This window comes from Adelges cooleyi, unplaced genomic scaffold, assembly GCF_023614345.1.
Source record: "Adelges cooleyi isolate 19-005CV unplaced genomic scaffold, UGA_ACOO_1.1 ACOO_flye_CR_arks_rails_tigmint_CR_PRNA_651, whole genome shotgun sequence".
Lineage (NCBI taxonomy): Eukaryota > Metazoa > Arthropoda > Insecta > Hemiptera > Adelgidae > Adelges > Adelges cooleyi.
Window position 1 is genome coordinate 5,464,096 of NW_026096352.1, and position 20,234 is coordinate 5,484,329.

The 20,234-nt window shown below is 31.0% G+C and overlaps 1 protein-coding gene across 2 annotated transcripts in view; it reads right to left on the reverse strand.

Annotated features, from left to right (window-relative positions):
* Window positions 1-19,402, reverse strand: part of LOC126844299 (myosin-I heavy chain) — a 45,154-nt gene extending 25,752 nt beyond the window's left edge. For both annotated transcript variants that reach the window (XM_050582395.1, XM_050582394.1), the window contains exon 1: window positions 19,103-19,402. In XM_050582395.1, coding sequence (XP_050438352.1) covers window positions 19,103-19,145 — 43 coding nt within the window. In that variant the 5' untranslated portion in view covers window positions 19,146-19,402. The remainder of the gene's footprint in view (window positions 1-19,102) is intronic.
* Between the last annotated feature and the right edge of the window lie 832 nt (window positions 19,403-20,234).

Sequence of the window (20,234 nt, forward strand, 5' to 3'; positions counted from 1 at the left end):
ACTTAAAAAGTTTAGAGTTATTAAATTTTAATGTAATAAATGTTTAAAAAAAATATACAATATTTGCAATAATTTTGATTACTAAGTCGTATTTATCGTATTTATAATAAAACATTTAATATTAGTTATCAAACATCAAGCTAACCAAAAAACGTGTTACAAATGAAATAAAATCATAATTTGTTTCTTGGTTTTTATTTATATACTTTAAATACTATATTTTATTACCTAATTTAAAAAAGGATTGTAAAAAATAACCATATGTTTTATTGAAATATTAAAGAATTGATAAAATTAAAAATATAATAATATTTAAATGTTATCTAGAAACATTATTATCAACTTAACGCGTTATTCTTTAGAAAGAAACCAAAAAATAATACAAATTATTTTACTCATTAAACATTTTATGAAACTGATAAAAATTGTTTTAAATTTTATCGTTTTAATTTTTCTTGTTTTAGAATGCAACAACATTAAAAATACATTATTTTAACCTTTTTAGGCCAGACGTTTTGGTTTCTATTGCCACGTGAGAGTTTGTGCTATTCTCAGAGCACACCATTAAAATACAATTCATATTTATTAGCAATTATAATTATAAAGAGTACACTATTAATACTGCTACTAACGCGTCATTTATTTCAAAATAAAATATCTTACGTTAACAATAATTATTAGTCTTAGGTGGAAGTTTCAATATAAAAAAGAATACCAAAAAAAAAATCGGATAAGGGTAATTATTTTAACAATAAAGAATAAGAAAAAGCGTGCGAAGTTGACCAATTTTAACGTCACTAATTTTGGAACGGTTTATTCGAGCAGTAACAAATACAAAAATAATGAGTAGTAACCAGAATTAATAGGCATAGGGCATAGGTATTAAAGTTGCATAAGGATTTTTCAGTCTCAGTAAAATAATACAACAGACACGAAAGCAGCAAAATATTATTTATGGAACAAAATCATTATAATAACATAGTAATTTTTTGTTATGGTCAAAAAAAATAAAACATCTTAAAAATTTAGAAAACAATTCTTATCATAAACATTTTTACTTTTCCACTAAAATTATATTTAAACTATATTATACTGAAGGGAGAAATAACAATAAAAAACACAAATACTTATTTTCTTTCGTTTTCTCTATCTTTTCTTCTTTTAATTTCATAACAAAATAAATTATAAATATTAATAAACAAACAATAAGCAAAATTAATTCCATAATAGAATAAAATATGTAAAAACTTGTATATAGACAAACCAATTTTGTTCTATATTTTGTTTGTCTAAATTTGTTAAGGACTCTATAAATGTAATTTTACTATGCAATTCATTTTGTTTATTATTTATTATTAATTTTTTAATTATAATAATAATAATAATATAATTTATTTTGTTATGCAATTAAAAGAAGAAGAAAATAAGTATTTGTGTGTTTGGAAAAAAAAAAGTTTCATGATTAGAATTGTTTTCTATTTTTTTACGATGTTTTTATATTTTTGTAGTTAGTTTATTAGCATTAGCAATTTCTTTTTTTTATCAAGTGGGCATCAACATTTATTTATTTTTTTATGCTGATAGTTTTCATATAAATTTTTTTTAAGCATTTTTTATTGAACAAAAAAAAAATTTTAATTGAACTTTTGATATAAAATTAGGTCAAATGAGAACCACATCTAGAAATGGGTATAAAAATTCAAAAAAATATTTTAATAGTTTTGTCCAAATAATATATTCTCAAGAGAAGAAAAAAAATGATTTATTAAGGTTTTTTTGAACCACCCTAATGTCTATATGAGTCATTACAAGTGAAAGAGATAAAATCACATTAAAACTAAACCCTTTGATGCGAATCTGTAATGTTAAAAACACTAATATCGATAAAATCATTGTAATTAATGAAAATAATTACTTAAAAATGTATTTTTAGTATTAGAGTTGGGACGATTAGTGTTGATCATATGTCTATAATAATTTATTTCCTTTGTTACCATATATTATAATTAACAATATCCATTCACACATAACTTAGAAATTGACCGGTCAACGTGTATCTATCTAATTTTTCGCTTTATATAAAGAAAGTTTGACTACAAATTTTTGAGAAAATTGTAGGTGCCTGTTATAGCTCTAATTTAGATCTAACCGATTCTAATTTTCATATACCTTATACCCAAAACTTGTCTTAAAAAAGCGAAATAAAAAAAAAAGTTCCCACCCCTTCTAGGAGAAAGGGTTTATGATATATTTAGTTAACCGGTATTGCTAGGTGTGCTTAAAGAAAATTGTATACAAATTTGGAACTAATTCGACTATTTTTTTAAAAAAGTTATATATTTAATTTTAAGTAAAAATTATGTAAATTGTTCGTTTATTTCTCGAGTATGAAGAGGAAGGGAGTAACTTTTTAAATGTTTATCAAAAGTACCTTTCAGGTACAATTTCTGATCTATAGACTTGCTACATGAAGAAATCAGTTCAGCGGTTCAAATGATAACTTGGGTTCAGACACAAAACAAAAATAAAAACATACCATTGTAATAATAATACCTTTTCAGCATCGAAACTAAAATATAACAGAAGAGTAACAAAACACCATTGTATTATTTTGCGGAATCGATTTAGGGGCGTACTACGTAAATGTTAGTAAAGGAGTGTAGTATTTTACTTTTGCAGTCTTTGGTCATATTGTTGGATGACCTATAGTATACCATAACCAAGTTCCGATACTACACCATAAAGAACACCGGATGAGTAGATGCGTTAACCTCGTAAAGGTACAGCTGTTACTCTAACATAACCTATGGTTGATTATTTGATATGACAAACAATAGTACAAGAATGAACCCTCATAATATTACACAGTCGTCCGCGAAAGTAGTGTTAACAGCACGTGTAAGATTTTAATAATTCACACACATGAACTGATTAATAAAAACCGATTAACGTAAAAAACCTAAGCGTGTGCGACGAGCAACGAACAATACTTAATGCCAGGTCAATTACTACTATATTCTGCAGAACAAAAGAGTCACGCCGAGTGGCAGGTACCTATGTAAATCATATAAATACAACCTAACGCTTACATGTTTTATAATTGTATACAGTCAGGTTGATTGTATATACAATTTACATTATTATTGTTATACCCGTGTGTGGGCCGCGATCTTCCTCACTACCGCGTGTGCGTACGGCAGTTGAATACTAACGTTCACACGATCCATATATATGTATACATATATTTAGACACATATATGTAGAAAAATATAGAAAAAGATACACAGTGAAAAAACTACTTCCTGTTGGTGCGTTTTTTTCCCTTTTATTCAAATATAATATTGTCTACCGGTCGGGGACTCAGGAAACGCGATGAAGTCTACTTCCCCTACTCCTTGATATCGCTGGGTGTGTATCTTCTGGTCACCGACTTAAAAGTTGTTCCCCCCCCCCAAAAAAAAAAAAGAGAGAGAGACGCTAAAATTATCGTTTTCATGTCGCCGGGCTACGATAATTAATTTGAACGATGTCATGTGAAAATAAAAACAAAGGTTATATTACTATGACGCTATATGTTACACGGGCGTACAATAGCTGTCGCCAGTTACTTGAACACTCTGCATCCTAATTCCTATACATCCATTATCCAGAGTATGTCCAAATTAGTTTGTAGGAAACTCAACGAGCACACAGAGTAAATTGTATACAAGCTATATATAATATAAATACAGCGCTTGGTTAAAAATAAATAGTTCATGTGCCCATTTCTGGATAGTTAAACCTAGGCAGAACTAGTGTTATACCTTAACATTTTAACACGAATCAAGTTTGAATTCAGGATGTCAAGTAAACTTAAATTTACTTAAGAAATGCTGGTGAAACAAAGACATTTCAAGTGTTATGCCAAATCGATAAGCATAACACGGTTTTATAAACGATTAACTTCAACCTAATAAGTAAAATATGTAAAAATTAACTTATTAGTTAACAAAAACTTACTGTGAGTTCTTTTTGAATCACATATAATATAAATTGTTTAAAGGTACATGAAAGAATGAGAAACGATTAAATATATAAGCAATTTAATTACAAAACTGTAATATAATTAGCAGAATATAGTTCACTGTGTGCCTTCTAAGAGTTTGGTAAAAAAATAAATAATATTTCGTTTATAAGGTACATAATTTAAGTAATTAATTATGTATGCAGAGTTGATCATGCCGCGCAAAATCAAACTAATTCCTATGTCTTTAAATAAAATATCAGGTTGTCGAGAATTTCCCGCACATTTTTTTTCTCAAGAACTAGATGTGCTTAAACAATTCTTCAGCATGGCAAATCCTATCGAATAATGGGAATTTTATTCTTGACATAAATATCAATCAACTTTTGTTGAACCGTATTATTTTTGAGTTTAGAGTTACCAACATCTACGTTAGCGCATAAAAACATTTGTTTTAAAAAAAATAACAGATACAAAATAATATTGCACTTAAGCGTACATTTAAAATTCAATTTGATTTAAAATAAATACACTAAAGGAACACAATAGGAAGATAAATTCACGACGGACAATTACTAATTATACAGGAGCAATAGGTACTTAAAAATGCAAATGAAACTACACTTCCAAGTCACGTATTGTTAGTTGGCCAACAATACATAGTCATAATATCTTTTTATCTTCGAATAATGTGTTATTGTTAATATTGTCGAAATAATAAATCATTTGTCTGTCCAATGTTAAAATATATGACGAACAGTAAAACGTTATTTATGATAGACAGTAGTATCTAAGCTATATTTTCAAAACCAGTAGACATTTTTTTCAGTATTAGGAATAAGAAAAAGGTTTAGAGATTAATTGAATAGATATTGACTGTATAGCTGCACAGTAGGTACCTCATAATTTATTTAAACAATACTAAGTATATTTAAAGTAATCAAATATTTAGGAACTAAATAATAAATTATAATAATATATGCGAAATATTCCACCAACTGAATTAGTCTTAATTAGTTAAGACGGGTTTTCCATTAGGGTTGTATAATATATATGTCTATTTAAAGGATGATTGGTTGAACATGAACCAGTCAATAACTTAAAAGATATAAGACTTTTTTAAATGAATGTTTTTTCATACTTTTGTAGTTATCAGTTAGCCCAAATTTGATATAATTATCAACAATATAATCCCATATCTTATATGTTAAAACTTCATAATTTTAAGATTTTTAAATGGTAACGTTTATATAATCTTACTTTTAAAATTAAGAAAAATTATCTAAAACTTTAGACTGGTCGATAGCTAATTTGAAATAACTACTTTTTAAGTTATTAGATTTAAAATTTAGTGCAGTTTAGTAACAACGCACGCACAAAAAAAATTATGCTACAATCCACTCATCCTCCAGAATATATGACATGTGTTGTTAACTGTTTTTGCTGGGTTCAATTAACGTTCGTTAAGAGATTAATGAATCATTAAATATTTAGTGCAGTTCCTACATCATTCATCCTATTAAATCTATACTATACTATATTAGGTAAGTAATGATATCCAACATACGTATAAATAAATAGTTTGAACCTAACCTAACCGGCACTAAGTTATCTTAACAATCAATAGAATTTTTCGACATTCGAAAAGCACATATTTGTAAAACGATTAGGCTCATACAGATGTAAAATTGGAATAAAATCAATAACACAACCTAATGCGAATTCCCTTTGGGTCTTTCTAAATGGTTGTGTAAAATGGATAAACACACACACAGTGTTGTTTTTGTACAGCTAGGGTTAAGGGTAATAATTGTGGTATAGCATATATGATGCACATTATGTGTAATTAAATTTGGCCACGCTAAACAATACATACTCCTAAGGCCGGCATTCCTATCCGTGACGGCAAAATTTTCCTTTAAATATTAAATTAGTTTAACTCTGTAATTGTTTACTTAGTAAATAAGTAATACTGTTAAATCATTCTAAGAAACCAAAAAAAAAAACAATACTATGTGTTAATTCGGATTTACAGTAGCTACATTTTCCGCTTAGATCACACAATTTTTTATTTAAAAAATGTAGTTCTTTTAGTATACTAAGAAAAATCTGTGTTTTAATAAAATTAACTACATATTAAATTCTAATGATAATAAGCTGATTGTTCAAATAGTTAACTAATTAAATGTTAACACTTCAGACTTCGGTATAGAGACACTGTATACTCATTAATAATTAAAGTATGTATACGTCGGAGGCGTCGGGATGCCATAATGCAGTTCATTACAGGGTTCGGTACCATTTGGTAGTATCTATAATACTAAAGAAGTCTCATTCACATAATATTTGAAAGTGAAACCAGAATAAACCGTGAATCCCCTTTTAAACCTGTCAACAAGCCGTGACTCATACGTTTTAGAGTTAACTGCATACAAAACCGGTGTTGCAGTATACATACATATAGATGCATTTTAAGACAAGTTACTGATAGCCGATTATACATTGTGTTATAAAACAAACGTTCAAATTCATTACGTATTACATATTATAAATAATAAAATAATTAGGAAAGATAACGTTATTTATTTTTATTTTTAAGCTGTTTTTCATGTCAGCATGGTGCCCTTTATTGGATTTTAGAACTCAAACAGTTTTAGAATTTATTTTAAAACTGCTAACGACTTCAATCAGCCCAATTTTTTCGGAAGTTTGCCTTATCAGATTGTTAGAAACACATTTATGCAATTAAAGTAAAGTTGTTCGAGTAATTCGTAATGTTGGTAAAAATTACTAAATAAATAATATTAATGCTACTTAATATAAACTAATCACTACACTTGAATCAGTACCACAAACAATAATGATTTTAATAGCTAACACTACCTTATTTATTCTTTAAATAACTCGTGTTAACTCAATTTAAATATATGCCATGCAAAATTATATATTAATAAAAAAAAGTCTTCTCGTCACGAATACGAAATGTCTAAACCCCAAAAGTTCTAAAGACAGACAAATTGTTGTAATTAGTAATACACAACGTGAAATATTATGTAATTTAATGTACTGTGGTGAAATGTTTCTTCGATATAATTAAATCTAAAATAAAATAATACTTAAGATAAGAAAATATTAAAATTCAAGTTATAAGTTTATAAGATACATGTTTAAGTTTGTACATTTCAGACATTTGCTTACAAGTACATAATATTTTTAAAAAAATCTCCCACAAAGTTACTAGTTTTAATCACAGAAGTCTATGAATACGCTTATCACTATAATACTTATTGTGATAAATTCAACGAAAATAAAGTTATTATACTGTTGCGTTTTTAAGTATAAAAAAAACATTTGGATAACTCAACGAGCTTCATCCATTTTTCGTCGACGTCGGTAAACTTTAATTGCAACAAACAATAAGAGCTACGAAAGTATATTTCAAATTATGTAAGATTTATTTTTAAAAAAAACTATACATATTAACACGGAATAATTATAAGATAGCGATTTCCACGGTTCTATAGTCCGGTAGCAACAAAATTAATTTCAATGTACATTTAGCAAAACCTGAAAGTGCATACTGATGTCACAGTAATTTGTACGACCGTAAAAAGCATATTAGCATTAGCAAAGTCGTCTGATAACAATCAGTAGTCTGTGTATGTGATTCATGTTATTGCGACTCACAATGAATAAAAGTTCACTTTAGTTTATTATAGCTTTAAGTGCGCTCGTATCTAATAATTAAAATCTTAATATACCGTAGTTTAATATTTGTTGAAATCTTCATCGTCGCCCATCGCCGAAAAGAGGAACGCATAGTAATATAATATGGAACAAGTAAAATAATATAAACGGAAGCTCATAAGGATAATTTGTGATTGTCCGTTTTAAAAAACGCCATAAAACTTTATATGCGACCGTTGTCGAACGAATAGGGCGGAGCGGGTGCATACATGCATTATACTTGAGAACGTTATTATGGTTGGCGTATGTCGCAACTGCCTCGTTTAATTTTAGACGAAGACAATGTGGTGTAAATAAATCTTACGGTACTTTACGATTAATATACTAAGTACTGTAATGGAGACTGCTGGAGCCAGAGTTAAAAGACTATTAAACAGGGGGAGTTCCTATTTTAAAATCGTCTGAACCGTGAACGTGTGCAGTGTACCCTTTCCAGTGTTAAACGTAAAAAACTATTTTTTTTTTTTAATAATAATTGTGATCGAAAGGACATGGTCAATGGAGAAACAAGCCTTTATAATATTAAATCATTTTTGTGCCGTTTCCAGTTATCCCGAATATACTTCATCAAAACAGTCATCGCACAAGCAAAAAGGTTAGGTAATTTTTTTTCTAATAATAGCTATCCAGTCATATTGTATGCTTTTATTTTGCTATATTATGTAAAATAAGCCTAATTTGTCTGAAAAGTTATTATATAAACGTGTGGTTGAAACAGGCCGAACGTAGCTACCGAGCGTGGCCTAATGACATTTTACCTGCACATCCCCTCAACCGTTAAGTAAAATACAGAATACTTAACAATAATAAAAAAGGCTATTGGTAGATATGTAACAATAAAACCACCGTATAGAGTTAGGTATAATATTGAGTCCAAGCCAGCATTTTGCACTTTGGTTATTTACAAATAAACAAGCGAATTGAATTCAGAAATACAACGGTTTTAAATAAAAATAACTCGTAATAATAGTATGTTACTACAATATTTATTATTACACAGTATACTTAAAGTACCAAATGTGGTATGTGTAATTGTAAGTTTCTTAGATAACGAAAATGTAAGGAATTACAATACAATCGAATCGGACAGGTCAGTCGATCAGACGAACTCATTGTAAAACCAGTTCTACAATAATACTATGATAACTATGTTTTACTCTTGATCAGATTATAATTTCGGTACGAGAAACACGAAATGCAAATTATAATGAAAATACTAGACTAATGCCAACGTAGTTACTATTATAATCTTACGTAATATTGTCCTAAAAAAAATATTTTTTATTAATCTTTCACGATGAAACGTGTTGATTTATTTCAAATAATAGTAATTCAGTACATATTATACCAACTCGAATTGTTTGCTTTACGTGTGTTTATAGTATTGTCGATAAAGTGTAAATTTAAACACTATGTTTAGCAGACTTCTTTAAAATAAATTTATGTTGATGGTTTTTTTGGCATGATAAAATTTAATTTCAAATTGCACAGAAAGTAAACAAATGAGTAATAGTACTCGTTGTGACCCAACATTTATAACCAACAAAGTGTTTTACATTGTGTGTTTTTTTTGTTAAATTTTTTTATAGTCTGTATTAAAGAGCAAATAATGATGTTTGAAAAACAATAAATTGTTTTTAGTTAACCGATTCAAAAGTAATAGGTAATTATAATAAAAATCTTGTACTTCGGTAGGTTGGCAGTGTGTTATCGTTTACTATACCGGTTAGATCCCTTGCGTCAAACACATACCTTGACCTTTTCGGGTTTCCGCCAAAAAAGCGACATTTGAAGCTCTCTGGGAATTAGTACATGAATGGTTTTCATAAATATTAATATAGCACATTGCATTAATTTGTATTGTTTTTAAAAAGTCGTGTGCATTTATTTCTTATAAACTATCATCATTAATCCTCATGTTTTAAGCAAATTTCTTTTTAATGTATACTTCCATACAAGTATAATATACTTTAACTATTGGACAAAAACTTTGTACACTAGTTTATTTTGTCTGAAAACTGATTTCTATAAGATTCAATCAAATCTGCGATCTACTCATATAACATTTTATGAGGCAATTCATCGTTGAATTTTAAGTTTTTTGGCGGAAAAAATCTACCGAAATGTGTATTTTTCTATTTTTACTTTCAATATTATTATCGTTGTATAGTTATAAAAAAATATTATTCAGGCTTTTACTTGTATTAATATTTTTAAAAATTTTACAATTAGACAATAATAGTAAAAAATGTTACTATAGTTTAAAATAATATAGGTAAGTTAGGAGTATTCGCCATTCGGTGAATCATACTATTAAAGAATAACCCAACTGAAAATTGCAAGATGCAGTTTTACCTAATTGGCATTGTCAGCTACCGGTAGGTCACCTTGTCATGCACTTTTAGTGTAAATATCATATTATATTGCTACAGGTACCATTAGCGTAGACGCTGTATTATAGTAGCCTTGAGGTACTACGTGTATTGTAATAGGCCTTTTCTACAAAAGTAGTATCAATTTAAGGGGTAAATCAAACAATTCAGATGTTATACCTAACCGTGCGTTGTTCACCGATTTATAAACGTTGGAATGATCAAATTGGTCACCTACGAAATTCATTATTTAAATGTCTGATAATATGCATTTTAGATTCAGAACACTGGTTGCCTTTGCAATGGTTACTTTTATTTTCTGTGCTCATTTGTGATATTCAGTAAAACGCTTTATTATTTTTATTTAACTGATACAAAAATGAATAACGTAAAGAGGTTTAAACATTTTTATTGAAACCCATTTGATATATTATGTATTGAATTACGAGTCTTATTGTAATTCTCTACCATTCATGATCGATTAATTTTCACTCAAAAATATGCATCCTACTCATTGCTTCTAAGTTATAGTATATAACACGTTGCCTAAGCTATTACTCAGACTTGAAAAAATCTTCAAATAAAACGTGATGTTTATTACGAATGGCAAGCCTAAATTATTTTTGTAAGTACTCCCTTAAGTATAAATATTTCTATTTGTATTCAAATATACTGTAAAATGAGTTTCTGAGCAGTAATACTAATTTGAAAGATTTATGTTTTATTACTTACAAATTTAATATACTCCAGGGAATCGTACGGCTTGGCACACTACAGGAAATACACGATGGAAAAAATTATTCTCTGAGCCTAAAAATAAAGATTGGATGTGGTCATAAAACGAATGGCTTCCGAATTCTCCAAGTAGTTTGTGCGTGCCTAGAGTGTACTGCTTTTAAAGATGATTAATATTAATAACATTAAAACGTAGAAAATATGGCTTATTATACAACGACTAGTGCGTTAACCCTTAGTGCGTAGAAGTTTCTTTTTACCATTATAGAAAATACAAATTTAGGTAATATTATATTTTTCCAATATCGAACAAGTCTAAACTCTATCCATAAAATATGTCCGTACGTGTATGTTTTCAAAAAACATACACGATGAGGAAATATTTTGTTTTGCTATGGAATAACAAAAATTAACCTAAAAAAGGCACGTGTTTTGCTCATAAGGGTTAAATTTGTCGAAGCGCATCACTACTATATTTCCTGGACGATTTGGAGTGATGGGTAGGTCTTGTGTTATCTAAGGTTATGGTAATTGAAACAACTCAACGGGTTTCCCCTGGATTCCACCTGCATGCTTACACCGAGGCCACATTAGTTGTTCTCAATTCTTTCTTTCTCTCTCTCTCTCTCTGTCTATCGTGTATACGTGTCATGACTGTGTTATATTTCCACTTTTTTTGTAGACGGCTTCATTAACATTTTGCAAACCGTGTATTCTACTAAGAACGTTAGAAATATAAACTCGCGTCGGTGAACCTAAATAATAATAATTCTTTCCCCTCGGGCCTCAGCTGGTATATAAAGTGTTCTGTCTTAGTCTTACGAAGTCTTGACGCAGAAATAATTTATGTAATAACACATCATCTTAGACGCGGTATGGGCAACCTAAAAGTTCTATTACAATAATATAAACACCCCAAAGGTTTTGATGACTGTATTGACAACCGGCAACCGCTAATGCAAACCGGAACTATATATAAGAACACAGGATGATTCATATAACGTCAAACAGTTGACACATAATTGTGGCTTACAATATTATTATACAGCTGGTTCGCTCTTCACGGGTTAGTGAGCCGACTGATATTTGTCTCGAGCTAATCTGACCGAAAAACAGATTTCGTTTTGTGTCCAATAAACGACATGAGGAATTACGTCATAGTAATAATACAGTTATTTTGTTTACCGCACGGTGGCCGCTGTGAATGAATGAAAAAATAATTGATATAATATCATAACGTACGACAAAAATTTGAACGAAGACCGAAACGGATTCGGCGACAAACACCCGGCTATAAAAAATAGTGATTTTCCTCAACACAATCGCTGGCAAGATTATTTTTTCATTCAATTAGTAACCAACGGCATCGTGCTGGTTATACTTATTTTTTTCGAAACCATATTTTTTTTTCATCACCAGTCACGACAATTGGCAAACTAGGACCATATTTACTCGGTTCGGACAAACGTACAACAGTAAACCTGAATTTTTACTTTTTTTTTACTTTATCCATTTTGTAAGGCCCCCAACAACCCCTCAGCTCGGTGTATTAACGTCTATATGGCAAAAACAACACTATAAGAAACGACAAAAAAAAATTCACGCACCCTTTTCGGTTATCGTTTGTACATATTGTTCCTGTACGTCAACGAACCAAGGCGCCGCACACAATATTGTTTAGGTCCAAAACAGAAAAAGGCCACGTGCACACAACACACCAGGTACACAAGTACGGGCTGAAGAAGGGTCGTCTTCCGTTTCGGTAACCACCTGTCCAACACAGCACGAGCTGCTGTACGCTTTTAAATATCATTTTTTCCCTTATTCCCTGTTCTTAGTCTTACTTACTGTTTTCATCTGGTCTAATGGCCTCGTAACACGTGCACACGGGTTGGTGTATATACACGCGACATGTGTCCCAGGTGAAACAAGATACCCTAATGACCAATAACGCGCTTTACGATTTGTACCTCGCAACTATTTAAAATTTACTAGTTAATATTTGAACCCAGTTTCCGGATTCTATTATTCCTCAAACCATACAAAAAAAAAAATTAAAATTATTTATTTATTTTGTAAAAAAGTAAAACCCTTCAATAATCATCTGGTCTACGTTACACTGGAAGAACGTTAAACGCTTTTGCATATCCAGTGGTACGATTAAAATAAAGTAAAAATGTTGGTATGCCTGCCTTTGTCTAAACCAGTACGGCACATCCGGAAACAAGCATCGTAGCCCAGCTCCATAATAGTAACATTAGTATTATGATAAAAAATAATTTAACGTCACGATCAAAACGTTTCAACAGAAAATGATTACACGAAACCTGGTATGGGTAATTATTAAATGGAGAATAATCAACATCCGTATTAATCACCCTTAAGCAATAATATCATTATTGCCACTTCTAATTATTATGTTAAAATTATATTCTGCGTAATCATTTACACTCGATAAGTTGTAAACAAACTAGTGCACAAAGGACTCGATTGTCTGATTTTGTTGTTATATTTTATCAATTATTTTTATATATGGCATAGTTCATGGAAACAAAACTAGTTCAATGCGAAATTCGAAGTACAGCATAATGACACAATCGATATTGATAATTCTGACACACAACTCGAAACTATGTTTGTATTATAAATTATTCTACACTTGAGTTTAATGATTTAAGGGAAATCGTCAAATTCGAGTAAACAAAATTGACTGATTAGCGTTATGGCTTCGGCGCTAAATTTCTTGTATGTAATTGGTCGACCACAATTTTAGAATAATAAAAAATAAGGGTTATCGTAGTTCGAAAATGAACACGGGAAGAACAGTAGTTCATTGCTGTATAATTATTTTTATGAAATAATTATAGAATATTTTAGTAAGCATTTTTATTTTGAGATAATCGTCAATTTTTAATAGCTTATTAATCACTTTGTAATACATAGTCTTAAAGAGTCCACGGAAATATGAAATACGGCAAGCGTTATGATCACCAAATGGATGCGACGAATATATATTTAACATAGGTTTTATATAGGTATGCGCCTAAAATAGAATTACCAAAAAAAGTATATGACGTATGAAGTATAATGATATAATGCTGTAATGTATGATGTAATGCTGTATTCAATACATTATGGACACATATAATGCGGATAGTATTTTATGTTTTTGATCAAAATATTTGTTTACAGCGATTGGAAAATAAAACAAAAATATTATGCAAATTGTATTTAATTTTAATTTAAAATAAAACCCTACAATTGGGTTACATATTGTAATTTGATAATATTGAATTTACAGATAATTGAAATAATTAGGAATGCAATATTTATCGTTTAGACATGAATTATAAAAATGCGTAGGTATCTACAATTTTTGTTCGCAGTAAACTGTAATTGGTATCTTATTACAATGTTATGTTATCATCAAACGTTGTGACAACGAATGCAATTTAAAATGATATTCAGAAACTCGGGTTTGCACATGAAATGTATTCGTTTTTTTTTATTCTACTTTATATTTGTATTTAAATCAAAATGTCAATTGTCCACAAAATGTTATAGTTACATTTTTCTATAGAAAATACTTATTAAGTATATTTTATTTTGTACAAAGTATTTACGAAAAATGTGTGTTGTCCTTGCATATAAATTTTTGTTTACTTTTTTTATAAATGGTTTATGTTTTATATTAAAAATATTAAAAACAATGTTGCCGAACTGTCCTAGATCGCCGTAATTTATTTCGGCCAGGAATGTATTGCAAAATAGTTAACTTATAAACTATGAACCTAAGTCGATTAACCGATACATCTGGAACCAGCAGTCGTGATTGTATGCGATGGAAAGCTTTAGTGACCTACAATTATCCGTATAATCCATACACAAGGTGTATAAAGTTGCAATGTTGACTGTTGTGCACTAGTGTCGTTCTATATGTGTCATGATCCTTTCAACCGGAAACTGCAAAAAAGGCCTAATTGTGCCAACCTCTCGTCCCACCCTTTCGATCACAACCCCTTAAAAACGCTTTTTAATACAACACCGCAGCTGTCCAACAGCCCAACTATATAATATGTGTTTGTGTACTTAAACACATCTAGTACGCATAGATACATGACAATAATAATTAATACATATATATATATATATATTTATGTATGTATATATATTACATATGAGTGTACCTAAAATAAAATATATATGCTCTAAATAACTTATAAACGCCTTATAGCACATATTATTTGTTTCATAGTAAATATTATACAAAAAATCTACAAAAAAAGTGCGGTTCAGATAATAGGCGGTCAAATAAATAATGGTATCAACAGGAAATAGTCGAAATACGCAAACAATAATCATCAGCCCGATGCATACAAAAACAACATAATTGATTTATCTTATAATGACTGTACATAATCGATCGTCCAATTTTAATCCAACGTCATATTTACTCTAAAATTGGAGATATCATATGACAATATTTTAGTAAGGAGCAAAGTAAAAAAATAATAATATTTACTACCGAGTTGATTGCACCTGAGAAACATTTACATGGATAACTTTATGTTTAAACATCTTATTGAACAACGACCGTGAAATAAAATACAAAACAAACACGATCAAACATAGAGATAATAGGTTTTTGTCGATATGACACAATAGTGCAGCTTCATTTAGCTTGGAAAAGCTTTGGTTTTATTTTTAAATACTATTATACCCATCAGTAATGCAACGAATATGATGTTCGACATTATGACACAATAAGGTAATCGATTTTTTATGGTTTCGTGAAAGTTTACATTATAATGTAAAGACAAAACGAAACTGGGCTTGCGGTTCAGACGAAGTAATCTTGGTACAGCTCGTGATCTAGCAACGTCAATAATTATTACGACACACAGTATGGTTAATGGTCAACAACCAAGGTCATTGGTAATACATGATTTTGTAAAAGCCGTTTTTTTCTTCAATGAGTCACTAGACGAACGCCAAACAAATAACAATGCAGTCGTACATACCGAGGGTGTAAATTCTTAAACCAGTAGGTACATATGATATCTGTAGTCGGGTGTCTTAAAACATATTATAACATTTATTATATTTGGGCATGTAACAAGTCAGTAGGGGCGAGTTGGACACGGTCGACTTCCGTATATTAATTATACGCGATTTCCCCCTTAAGAGGTAAGTTTTATTTTTTCGAAAATTAGATACACCGCAGCTGTTGTTTTTTTTGTTCTGCGCGAGTGTCGGTTGGTCAACGCAATACCTATTATATTGTTCGGATTCACTCTCCCAGAAAATAAAACTGTGAGCAGAAAAACTATTGCTGCTGCCGCACTAATTATCATCATCATGACTGAGTCTCCATCGATGATACATCAATCGCTAGAAAACATGGTTAAATGGAGATTTTTTTTTTTTTGTAATATACAAGGAAATAGTAGAGCAGAGTTTAGATGCGTGCACAGACTGCACACGGGATTTTGTGCTTACACTGCCAGAACCGAAGAGTCAACATATCGGTTTGAACGACTCGCTGCTTACCTACCACGGTCAATATAGTATACATACTACTATTTAAGCACATTGTACAATTTGACCACGTTAGTTAGATTAATGTTTTCACTACGATTACGAAAATTATTTTACGTTCGGCAATTTATTTGTTTTTTTTAAATTTTTTTTTGGTTAAGCCAGGTGCTGAGTCGGCTTGAATACATCATCTATCCCGCCGTCAGCCGGCCGACGTGCCGGCTGCCGTGTCGTTTTGTCATAATATTTTAGGGAACGGTAATAATGTAGTAATATAATATCATTACTTTTTAATACAAAATAATAACGTGTAAAAAACGAAACCGTTAACCGTTGAAAATCGGACCAAAAACTTATAGTGTTCATCAATGACGCTACAAAAAATACCGTGTAGCATAATAATGATGATAAAGAATAATTTTTGTAATTTGGAATTTTGACCTCTAGTAGATTTCCAAACATAAATACCGATTTCGGTAGTCGAACAACTCATAGAGAAAATAAACACAAAAAGTGCCCTTATCTGAATTGATAATAATAATATTTCATATGATTATTTAATAGATGATTCACACTAATGATTCATCATTGTGCCATATAAAAGCAACACCGAACTACATAATTCCGAAGATTAGGTTAAGTAAGGTCAGTTTCAACCACAAACAATTGTTGATTTCCGGGAATAAAATACAATTTTTTGTAGAAAATAGCTTTAAAATACCAGCAAAAATATATTTAAAGTGACTATTGTCCAATGCTATTAACCAATCATTATTATTAGAACAAATTATTGATTTAATGAATGAATTAAATGATATTGTTATAAGTTACCACATGAAAATTACAAGTTGATGGTAGTATTACATACATTATAATCCTAAGCCATTGATTATAAATAAATAATAATAATATTTAGAATAAATATCCTAAACTAACAACAATATTATCATCAGCTCAATATTATTTGTTATATAATTATAATTTATAAGACTTAATATAATACACAAAACAAATTATAGATGGTTGAAATAATTCCGTTTCAGAATACTTAAAAACTAATATCATAATATGGAAACTAATTGGGACTTATTAGTTATTGCCTGGTTTATAAGTTGGTATAATTATTTATTTATTACTATAATAATTATATTACATTTTACAAAACTATATTATTATTTTAATAATTAATATGAATATTGAATCCTTATTAAATATTTATTAACTTCCTGTTATTATGACGATCATGGCGATTATGCGTTCGTTTAATCTTCGAATAGGACAAAAATAAATAAACATACTAACTTTGTAACAAGGGAGACGATTTTTATTAGTATAATGTCAAACAGGCAATTGGATTTCATTAAAAACGGAAAACGGTAAAGCCGACATTCCGGCTGTGTAATTCTGTTTTTCTTGGGAAATGCAATTTCCTTCATGAAAACAAACGCGAGGGCGGGGTTATGGTATTCTCTCTTGCGACGGTCGATAAAACAAATATAAGCCTAAGGGATTTGGGCGCAAAACGTTTTTTACACTACGAATAGAAATATACAGAAAGTGGAAATGATCATATAAAAACATTTTTGTGTTCGTACCAAATTCTGAATACTTAGACTTGAGTTTTTTTTATAACAAAATTCAAAAAAATTGTTTATTTTAAATCAGAATACTTTGTATACAAATAAGTAATAACGATTGTGCTTTTACGGTTCAGTTTATTTATTTAAAATCAAACATACGTTCTCTACGTTGTTTGCGTGAAAAGCAATTATACCAATATTAATATTGTTGTGGACAAAATTAACTTTAAAACGGTCTGGCCCCTTACCCATTTTTGTACCTATATTTTATTCTAATCAAAACTGGTCTTATCAGTTGTGTTTATTGTTTTCAACAAGCGCAGTTAATTTATAGAACCGTCACCAATTAATTTAAGAAAAAGAAAAATAAGTCCGCTTGAGTACAGATGTGGAACTAGTGCTACGATCATCGTTTACGGAATTCAATTTTTAATGCCACTATATTAATCCTAAACTGTTGTTTGCATAGGCGCGAGCAGGTTTTCTGAGCCGGTAATAGCAGTCATATAAAAAAAAGCCCCACAGTCACCCGGGTCGGGGATCGAAGGACCCAAGTACTTATTTCAACCAGTTGAAATTGCAAAAGCACAGTCTGCCCTATCGGTATCCACGCCTATCCTTGTATGTATTTCTTCTGATAACCATTTTTTATGATTGATTTCCAAAACGTTGTCGCAAGATTATTTATTAATTTTTAGGATTTAATTTTAGGATAATATATGGGCGCTCAGACCTCCAAAGGCCTATTATCTATTTGCGTTTAGCTTTAAGAGTTATCACTAATTTGTTTTGTGCCAAACAAAACAACAAGACCTATGAGAAAGCTTGACGGGTACTTAGGTAACCATGTCAATAGCGAAAATTCAAGTACATGATGGGTTTTGAAAAAATGACTTTTCCCATGAAAACTCCATAATAACTTCTCAAATAATCGGCCACTAAGTCAATAGGTGTGCGCAGGGTGGTGTCAGCTCAGCGGTCGCTAGGGCGCGTAACGGCGGCTATTGTAGCGGCGTCTGAATCACGCCCTAGCGGGCTTTTCCGTCGACGAAAATGTATCGTGCGCTACGCTAAGTTATAAAAGTTTAAAAGCACAACCACGTTGAACGTACATCCGGCGTACTCACCTATTCTGGAGCACCTGTTATCCGTCGTCCCGCCGCGGGACATCGTGGCGGTGGTGTTGTTGTTGGCTAGTCCGTTTAGATACTATAAGATTGTTGTTATGCCGGCGTTTACCACAGCTGACGGCCGTTCATATCGCACCGAAAATAACGCGGTCGGTTGACGCACACCCGGGATATTCGTACGGGAAAACCTGCACCGGTTGAAACACGCGGACACCGTCCGGTTTCGCTGTAACGCCGATTTGAAAACGCAGTGCACTCGACAACGCCGGTCGGCCGTGTGTCGACTGTCGACTGTCGAGCATGTGTGCTTCCTGACAGGCGGGCGGCGGCGAAGGCGGCGGTGGTGGTGCGTGCGCCGGCCGCCACACCACCCCGCCGTCCGCAACCGTTGTCACGGCAACCGCGTGCGGCCGCTGGTCGGCGGCGGATCTCTTTTTTCCCCATATTCCTTTGCGCCCCTATCCCCTGGTAACGCACTTTACATCAGCCGCCGCCGTTCGAACGATCCGCGCAAACCGCCCGGTATGTACAGTAATAATAAACGCGATAACGTACCCGCCGCCGCATTTACACGCACTCACATGAGAGTTCGAATAGGAACCAGAACAGAGGGGCTTGTTCGTAAAAAGTGAATAGCAGCCTAAATTTATCTCCATTATCTAGAACAGAACCTAATGGTATTTCTTCGGTACATTTTACAATACAATAATAAAAATCAAAACGATTGAATTTCCATTAAATACTTTAAACAGGACTAATTTAACCAGAGGAAGTGTGATTGGGACGATCGGTGTTATACGGAAAATGTTAGGGAAGAACGTGAAAAAAATTTGTTACAGCCATTCCGGACATGAAATAAGACAATACTTTACAAGCTTGAGTATAAAATAAATAAATTTCAGCAAACTGACTACTAGAAGCAACAGATTCTAAATTAAAACTCACCTGAACACCACTTACAAATATATTTGAAAGAGTATTCAGATTATTATTGTTCCATTTCTTTTAAAACCAATATAATGGATAAAGCGCCATTGAATCAAGTAATTAAATTAGGCTAATTTGCGACGGTATCCATAATACCGAACAGTAGGTATTTGACATGTCAGACATGCCTCATTATTAAATT